Source organism: Bidens hawaiensis, unplaced genomic scaffold, assembly GCF_021521415.1.
Source record: "Bidens hawaiensis isolate Kalapana, Puna unplaced genomic scaffold, B.hawaiensis_p1.1 tig00040690_1, whole genome shotgun sequence".
Lineage (NCBI taxonomy): Eukaryota > Viridiplantae > Streptophyta > Magnoliopsida > Asterales > Asteraceae > Bidens > Bidens hawaiensis.
In genome coordinates this window covers 14063-24164 of record NW_027497199.1, presented here as the reverse complement: position 1 = coordinate 24164, position 10102 = coordinate 14063, and the positions used below count along the sequence as shown (strand labels likewise).

At 40.3% G+C, this 10102-nt stretch overlaps 1 protein-coding gene across 1 annotated transcript; it reads right to left on the bottom strand.

Annotated features, from left to right (window-relative positions):
• Positions 1-1932, bottom strand: LOC143592336 (putative cyclin-D7-1). The gene is made up of 6 exons (XM_077072277.1): positions 1618-1932; positions 1419-1505; positions 1236-1334; positions 930-1122; positions 319-434; positions 1-243 (listed from the first exon to the last, which is right to left on the bottom strand). The coding sequence occupies exons 1-6, from the start codon at positions 1930-1932 to the stop codon at positions 1-3; spliced, it is 1053 nt and encodes a 350-aa protein (XP_076928392.1).
• Between the last annotated feature and the right edge of the window lie 8170 nt (positions 1933-10102).

The window sequence follows — 10102 nt, the reverse complement described above, 5'->3', positions numbered from 1 at the left end:
TTATTTCTTATGCATTATCACACAATCATCAGCAGCACCATGATCATGCACCCTCTTTCTCTTGAGTTTATCCTTTGTTGCAGTTCCATCAATGAAAGATAGATCAATATTCTCCTCTTGTATAGGAACTAGAACCTCCTTGGTTAACACGGTATCCGGACTTGTAGGGTTTCGGTTTAATTCGGATTTCTGATATCCCACCAAGATTTCTTGCATCATGTTGTAGCAAGATTCTACATTTTTCTGTTTCAAGTGAAACCAATCAATTAATATGTTTTATTTGTGTGCAAAGATAAAGATATTTGATCATTAACTTACTTTCTGATCTGTAGGGATGAAGCTGGTGATGTGGGAAAGACAAACTTCATCTTCAAGAATGCATCTGAGTCCACTCACCGCGATAACACATGGTCGATATCCGAGTAATTTTAGATCTGCAATTAGATTTCATTATTAATGTAGTTAGATTATTACTATTAATCTATGCATTATCCAAATTCTTCAAATCTGGTCATTTGTTACTATATACAATAAAAATTTTATTACTTAATATTAATTAACCTATACATTACTATTCCAATTCTTCAAATCTTGTAGTTTGTTACTATATATGCAATAAAAAGATGCAATGAAAAGAAACCATAATCTTGATTAATTTATTAAAAAAATCAAAAACTGTTTACTATGACATATCAGTTTAGTTTATCAAAAGATCAAAAACTGCTTATTATGACATTAAAATTTGTAAGTTAAAACCAATAGTTTTTAATAGATCACGTACTCAAATTAAACTAATTATTTTGGCATCATAATATATTATGAGTACCATAATCTTGATTAGATTATTTGATCAAATACTCAAAAACTGATCAATTATGCGTGGCTAATAACATCATATATAACATTGAAGATGAAAACGGAGTGAGTACCGAGTGAAGACGCAAGAAGAACTTCATCAAACCGTGATCTTACGATTGGCTTGAAATGCTGATTCAATTCCCATTCGATCAAATCAACATACGAGTATGGAGTGACAGAATTAACTTCCCATCCCAAAGATTGCAATATCTTCATTTCCATCTTTTGGATCAATTTTGCTTCAAAACAATATTCTAAACCCTCCTGCATCAATCAAAACCTTTAAAATAATCACTTGTTTCAATGGTACATATTTGTTTATTTTTGCAAACAGCATTTACATAATATTAATATATAGTATAATATTATAATGTTACCTGAATTTCACGCATAGAGGGAGGAAAAGTTTCACCAAATTTGATAGCAATTGATAAAGAAGCCAATGAAAGCAATTCCATCATCCAATAACTCCAACCCTAATTATCAATATTTAATTATATTATTCAAACATGAAAACTTTCCATAATAAGAATAAAAACTAATCAAACAAGAAGACTTACATGGCATTTATTCATGTGGATAAACCGATCAACATAATTCACCGCGTTAAACACCGTCCCAACACCAAAATCAAACCGTCTTTGACGCTGCAATTAAACCGAAACTAAACCATTAAAAAAACTCATGAACATAATGATCAAGTAAAGTTCATAATAATAATAATAATAATTGATCATTTGAAGAACAACAACAACATACATGAATGAACCAATGGATGGCTTTGAATCTACACTCGGCAACAAAATGATTGTTTTGAAGAAAGTTAGCGTATGCCGATCCGGTCATGAACTTAACTTCTTTAAGAACACAAGTATCAAACGAGTGTATGAAGTCTTGTCTTGTAATGGGTTGGATCAAATTATTATTATTATTATTATTATTATTAATAATAATAATATTATTATGGTGATTTTGATGTGCATGATGATAATGTGGAGAAGGCACTGGACTTGTAGCATCCCACTCTTCATCACAAAGAAGAAAGTCATCAAGAATATTATGATGATGAGTCATGATGATGATTTCTAATTTGTGAAATGAATGTGTGGAGAGTATGTAGGAATGTAGCAATGGCGGATTATTTGTGGTGGTTGTGTGGAGGTTATATATATGTGTGTGAATTAAAAAAAAAGAAGCGGTTATGAGAGTATTGTGTTGGTTGGAAGGAAAAGACACGTACCGCATGAACAGGGTAAATGCATGCTTGTATGTGTGTGTGTGTTTTTATTGGTGTGTTAGTACGTGTGTGTGTGTGTGTTTTTATTGGTGGTGGTTTTACTTAATTTACTACCGTAAATAAGTAAAGTAAGAGGCATGTACACGAGGGTTTATTGAACAGTGGTGGGGTTTCATTAAAGGGTTGCCAACGGTTCGATCAACATCTTGGTTACTTGCCCATAGATATTTTCGTGGGTCGGATACTTATAATACTTTTACCTTAAATGTCTAAAAATCTTAAAAATATAATTGATGGGTAGATCTTGGCCTTCGACTCTCTTAATTTGGGTTGGATATAATTACTTGGTGGTGGACTGGTGGTTAGATTTTTATAAATTTTATAATTGGCATTTTTCATTTGATATTCATTTAATTTAGTTTTTCTCATATAGCATGTAATATCTAACTTTTTTAATCTAAATAGTTGGATTTATTCAGTAGTTTTTTTTTTATTGAAAACTAAATTGTACTCAGGGTTTTACCACCACTGGCCTTTTAGGCGGGCGGGTTTCTCCCGTAATTGAAAATAACTTTGAGGCGCTTAAGAGTTCCGTACGGCTGGGTTGGGCCAGTTAGCGGCGGCTTTTTTGTAACATCCTAAAATTTTTATATGATAAATAAAAGAAAGTTATGTTTAGTAATTTCACGTTTTAGTTATTTAATGTCGAGAAAGGAACGGGTCATGGGCTTAGATTACGTAAGATGGGTTAAATGAGAATGGGCCTTGGGTCCGTGGGCTCGAGAGATATAAATACCCATCCCGAGCCCAAAATACCATTTCACTAACTCCCTTTCACTCCCGCACCCAAACACTCTCAATTCTAGAGAGAGAAGCTAGAGAGAGAAAGTTCTCAAATCACAAATCCGAGTCCACAATCTTGTTCCTAATCGTTTTTGGTAAGTCCCTCTCGAAAATCATCCGTTTTCATAACCATTTTCGGCCTCAAATCGAGCAAAAACTCCCATTTTCGTAACTTGAGTTTTCGGGTCAAAAACCGTCTTGTTTTGGTGTCAAAATGCAACTTTTGATGTTTAAAATCACTGGGAATCGATAGCCCTTTCAATCCCGAACATTTCCATGTCAAAAACTTCGATTTTGGGTCAAAAATCTGGAAAATCCGGAAAACCCGTAGGTTTCTCCGTCGCCCAGCTTGAAGGCGTCGAATCAGTCCATTCGATCGAATGAGTCAATCGAATCAGTCCATTCGATCGAATGAGTCAATCGAATCAGTCCATTCGATCGAATGAGTCAATCGAATCAGTCCATTCGATCGAATAGGGAAGCAACCGAATGGTCTCCATCTTATTCGACCGAATAAGCTGCATATTCGACCGAACGAGTTCCTATTCGATCGAACAAGTGCCATGTCCGACCGAACGAGTTTTCCCAACTGGTTCGATCGAGTGTGTGTCTAGTTCGATCGAGTGTGCCTCAGATTCGATCGAATATGTCCCTATTCGATCGAATCAAGCCAGAACCAAGTTGTTTCCAAGATTCGCCTGAAGTGAAGTTCGTTTATGAAATAAATTAAAAACCTAATGGAAAATGTGTTAAGGCGGTTATCGAAAATGAGTAGTAGTAATAGTAGTAGTAGTAATTGATATGTGTAAATATTATACAGTTAGCCGAGCCCAGTTAAAGAAAGGAATTACAATCAACGGCGAGCGTAACAGGATCCAGGTGAGTTTCTAGCCCCATTCCTTGTTATGTTTTCGGGGCTGTGTGCATACTTGATGTGTTGTTAATACATTTATCCAAAGTGATAAGTGTATGCCATAGGTGATATATGTGATATGTATGAATGATTGCTTGATGGTTCGTGAACGATCTTCGGATATTGCACGTACTGTCAGGTTGTAACGTTATAAATATGGCAAGTATGATATGTATGTTTATGTGTATGAACGTAAGAAAGTTAATAAAAGAAGGAAATGACGGTTGTATGGTTGTATGGTTACGAAAGGGGTACCGAGCCCTAATAATACTCGAGGTATGATGTATGGTTGTATGGTAACGAAGAGGGAATCGAACCCTACTAATATTCGAAAACATGGGACCAGACCCTAATAATATCTGTGATGTTAGGGACCAGACCCTAATAATATCTGTGATGTTAGGGACCAGACCCTCATAATATCTGTGATGATAGGGACCAGACCCTTATAATATCTGTGATGTTAGGGACCAGACCCTTATAATATCTGTGATGTTAGGGACCAGACCCTTATAATATCTGTGAGGTTATAGGGCGAAAGGCTCTTTAAAACGTATGATTATGAATGTAAAGAAAGTATGTAAGTAAGAAAGAAAGTATGTAAGTAAGAATGAAGGTATGAGTACTTATGTGTGTATGAAAGAAAGTTATGAGGTTAAGTACGTATGTATGTAACAAGGTATTGTATGGTAGTGTATGATTAACTAGAACTCACTCAGCGTAGCTGACTTTTAGTATGCACGCAGGTGAGTAGGATGAGACAGCTGGCTTGAGTGGAGGACACATGGCAGAAGACTAAAGCCTGGCATCTGAAGATCCGATATGTTTTATAAGTTACGTTTTGATTTTGAAAGACAAGAGGAATGTTTAAAGACATGATTATGAATTGATATGTAATGTTTTATGAAAGTTTTATATTCCGCGTAAAGTTTTTAATTAACTCTGATATTTAGAACTGTGTTTATGAGTAAATCCAACACGAAAGTAGGGTTACCGGTAACGGGGCCTTACAAGTTGGTATCAGAGCAAAGTTCGAGAGATTTAAGCATCCTACATGCTTAGACTCGAACAGAGAATGGGATTTAAGTAAGAAAGGAAAGAAGATGCCAGTTCAAGAATGCCATGTGTCGCTCAAGCAAGATCAGTAAAGGTAAAGTGCATGATTAAATGATGTATGTTAATAAGAAAGAAAGGATATGTGAACGATAGGGATAGGAATAATTGACTGTTTAAATTGACAAACTGCTTAAGTAGAACCAGCACAAATAGACTCATAAAGGGAAGTGTATATGACACGGAAAGTAACGTGATCAGCTAATCACAACTGGCCACTGTTATTACCTGTTAGTCTTACTATCCTTGTACTAGATAGTTCCTTGAGTGATGATGTTTGTGTTTTCTCATATAGGATACTGATGGCTGGAGCTGGAGAATTTATTGAAACTGGGGGTCGCACTGGGCGTCGTGGCAGGCCTCGTCTTGTCCGGCAACCCTCGGTAGAAGAAGCTTCCCACACCGAAGATGAAGGAAGCGCAGCTGGAGGAGACCAGAACAACAACGAGGAAGTTCAACTTAGCCCTGCAGTTCAAGCAGCCATTGTTCAGGCTGTAGTTGCTGCTGTGAAGAACCTGAATCCCGAAGGATCTGCTGGAAGCCGTGAACGAACTGCTGAAGGAGCGGGTGGTGATGGTAGAAGGGATGGGGAAGGTGAAAGAGGGGCCTCGAGTGGGGATAAGTCTGTGAAAGTCGATGATAGGAGAGGAGGACAAGGTGGGTGCAGCTATAAGTCCTTCAAAGGTTGTGACCCGCCTAAGCTGACTGGTTTAGGAGACGCAATCGCTACTCTCCAGTGGATAACCGCTATGGACAAGGTTATCCGCATTAGCGAATGCCGTCCCGACCAAGCTGTGGGCTATGCTACTCAGTCATTCATAGATGAGGCTATGTATTGGTGGGAGAGTGTGGAGCAGAGGAAGACCCGTGAAGAGATCAAAGGGATGAAGTGGGAAGATTTGAAAGAGTTGGTAATGAAGAAGTTCTGTGCAGATGCCGAGGTTGAAAGAACGGAGATGAAGTTCCAGAATTTAAAAGCCGGTATGATGACGCATCGTGAGTATACCACGGAGTTCAACCGACTATCTAGGTTGGTGCCTGACATGGTTGACACTGAGGTCAAGAGAATCAAGTGTTATGTGAGGGGGTTGCCACAAAAGGTCCGCATGTTAGTCAGGGCGATTCAACCTGCTACTTTTGATTCGGCTGTTGGACTCGCGGAAATGGTCTATGCTGACGTGGCCGCGGATGATAGGGTGGAAAGGGACGAAGAGAAAGAGAAGAAAGGGGTCACTCCTGCTAAACGACCCGGTACTCAGTTATGGAACTCCAGGGATAAGAAACAAAAAGTGTGGGAGAAGAGATCGTGTAAGACCTGCGGAAAGAGGCATGGTGGTGAGTGCAAGTGGGGTAAAAGTTCTAATGTTTGTCTCAAATGTGGAAAGGCTCATGGTGGAGAATGCAGAATGGGGTCGAATGCCTGTTATAAGTGTGGGAAGGTAGGGCATTATGCCAATGAGTTCAGTGCGAAGCCAGCATGTTACAAATGTGGCAAGACAGGCCATATGTCAAGGGAGTGCACTGAAGGTGTAGCTGGAGGTAGTGGAAAGAAGGATGCCGATCAAGCTAGGCCCAGAACTAGAGCCTACATGCTGACCCAGGAACAAGCCAGGCAGATTCCGGATGTCGTCACAGGTACGTTTCTAGTGAACGATGTTTCCGCTTCTGTATTATTTGATTCTGGTGCGAATAGAAGTTTTGTAGCTACGACGTTTAGTAAACTAGCTAAAATGAAAGGCTGCCGAGTGTCTGAAACTTTTGTAGTAGAAACCGCAAGTGACACTTCGGTGAAAATAACAAAAATGGTGAAGAATTGTAAGATAGAGTTAGAGGGACATGAGTTCCCTGTTACTTTGTATGTTATGGCCTTAGGAGGGTTCGATGTAGTCTTGGGTATGGATTGGTTGTCTGAGTTTGAGGCTCAGATAGTATGTAAAAGTAAGATGATAAGGTTAAAGTCATTGGATGGTAGTGCGGTGACGGTTTATGGTGATAAGGAGAGTTATGGACTTAATGTCATTTCGATGATAAAAGCCGAGGGTTTGTTAAGGCGAGGGTGCGGTGCCTACCTGGCGTATGTTGTCAACGCTACGGCCGAGACGAAAGAAATGAAGAATGTTCCTATTGTGCGCGACTACCCAGAAGTATTCCCTGAGGATCTTCCGGGGTTGCCACCTGAGCGAGAGATAGAATTTCAGATAGATCTAGTACCAGGAGCCCAGCCCGTCGCGAAAGCGCCTTACCGTCTAGCACCGTCCGAGATGAAGGAATTGATGTCACAACTGCAAGAACTCCTCGACAAAGGTTTCATAAGACCGAGTGTTTCTCCGTGGGGCGCACCGGTTTTGTTTGTGAAAAAGAAGGATGGAAGTATGAGAATGTGCATAGACTATCGTGAGTTGAATAAGCTTACGGTAAAGAATAGATATCCTTTGCCAAGGATCGATGATCTGTTTGACCAACTGCAAGGTTCAAGTTGGTTCTCACGAATAGATCTCAGATCAGGCTACCATCAGCTGAAGGTGAAGGAGGCAGACATCCCTAAGACAGCGTTCCGAACGCGGTATGGACACTACGAGTTCCTCGTAATGTCATTCGGTCTAACAAATGCTCCTGCAGCATTTATGGACATGATGAATAGGGTGTGTCGGCCGATGTTGGATAAGTCGGTTATCGTCTTCATTGACGATATATTGATTTATTCAAAGAACGAGTCTGACCATGCTGAGCATCTGAGAGAGGTATTGGAGACACTGAAGAAAGAGAAGTTGTACGCCAAGTTTTCGAAGTGCGCGTTCTGGCTAAGAGAAGTGCAATTTTTAGGTCACGTGATTAATCCTGAAGGGATTACCGTGGACCCAGCTAAGATTGAAGCGATAACGAATTGGAAGACTCCGCAAAATCCGACTGATATACGAAGTTTCCTAGGGTTAGCCGGCTACTACAGGAGATTCATCGAAGGTTTCTCCAAGATAGCCGCACCGCTGACCGGTATGACCCGAAGGTCGATAGTATTCAGCTGGGGAAAATTTCAAGAAGAAGCCTTTGAAGAATTGAAGAAGAGACTCACGCAAGCTCCAATCCTTACTCTACCCGATGGTGACGAGGATTTCGTTGTTTGTGCTGATGCTTCGCATCAAGGATTAGGTTGCGTGTTGATGCAACGAGGGAAGGTGATAGCTTACGCGTCCAGACAGTTGAAGGTCCATGAAAGTACTTATCCGACGCATGATTTGGAGTTAGCAGCTGTAGTGCATGCTCTTAAGATATGGAGGCACTATCTGTACGGCACTAAGTGTACTATCTATACCGATCATAAGAGTTTAAAGTACTTCTTCGAGCAGAAAGAATTGAACATGAGGCAGAGAAGATGGTTAGAATTGATAAAGGATTACGACTGTGAGATTAAGTATTACCCCGGTAAAGCTAACGTGGTTGCTGATGCGCTAAGTCGTAAGAATGAGGAAGTCCTTGCAACAGTGAAGTCATACAAGCTGATTGTGAACTCAAGTCTTTTTGAAGAAATCATCAAAGTGCAGTCGGAGGTGTTAGTAGATGAAGGGTTAGTAAAGAAAGAAAGGATTTATGGCCAGCAAGATGAGTTGGTGGAAAACACTCATGGAGTTAAAACTAGGTTCGACCGTATGTGGATCCCACGCCATGGTGATCTTAGAAGTCGAATCTTAGATGAAGCTCATAAGTCAAGGTACTCAATCCATCCAGGAGCTACAAAGATGTACCAAGACTTGAAAAGAGATTACTGGTGGCCAGGATTGAAGAGCGATGTAGTGGATTATGTTGGTAAGTGCTTAACTTGCTTACAAGTCAAAGCCGAACACCAAAAGCCTTGTAGGAAGATGCAACCGCTAGAGATACCTGAGTGGAAATGGGAACACATCACCATGGATTTCATAACTAAGCTACCTCGTACAGCTAAGCAACATGATACCATCTGGGTGATTGTGGACCGTTTGACCAAGAGTGCTCACTTTCTGCCCATACGAGAGGCCATCTCGTCAGAAACGTTAGCAAGCTTGTTCATTAAAGAAATTGTAACCAAGCATGGAGTACCGTTATCGATCGTGTCTGATAGGGATACACGGTTTACTTCGAGGTTCTGGAAGAAATTTCATGAAGCTATGGGGACGAGGTTGAACATCAGTACGGCGTATCATCCTCAAACCGATGGACAGTCTGAAAGGACGATCCAAACCCTTGAGGATATGCTACGTGCTTGCGTTTTAGATTTTGGTGGAAGTTGGGATGATCATCTGCATCTGGCAGAGTTCTCCTATAACAACAGTTACCATTCGAGTATTGGTATGCCACCGTTTGAGATGCTGTACGGTAGACGATGTAGAACCCCGGTGTGTTGGGGTGAGATTGGTCAGAAGGAAATGGGAAGTATAGAAGTGGTTCAAGAAACGTCTTCAAAGTTCGATCAGATCAAAGCAAGAATGAAAGCCGCTCAAGACAGACAAAAGTCTTATGCGGATAAGCGGGGACGACCAATTGAGTTTAACGTTGGCGACTATGTGATGCTTAAGGTCTCGCCTTGGAAGGGGATTATCCGTTTTAGGAAAAGAGGAAAGTTGAGTCCGAGGTACATTGGACCGTTCAAGATTGTAAAACGTGTGGGTGAAGTAGCTTACAAACTGGATTTACCCGATGAGTTAGAAGGAATTCATTCAACCTTCCATGTTTCTCATCTGAGGAAGTGTCTAGCTGATGACACGTCTCACGTGCCCTTAATGGACATCGAGGTTGATGAACAATTGAACTACATCGAGCAACCGATAAAGATCGTTGATCGCAAGGAGAAGCAGCTTCGTCACAAGATTATACCCTTGGTCAAAGTGATATGGAAACACCGCAAGGGATCAGATGCTACTTGGGAAGTCGAGGATGAGATGCGCAAGTTTTACCCTAGTTTGTTTATGTAATAGTTAGGTTTCGGGGACGAAACCTCTTTAAGGGAGGAAGACTTGTAACATCCTAAAATTTTTATATGATAAATAAAAGAAAGTTATGTTTAGTAATTTCACGTTTTAGTTATTTAATGTCGAGAAAGGAACGGGTCATGGGCTTAGATTACGTAAGATGGGTTAAATGAGAATGGGCCTTGGGTCCGTGGGCTC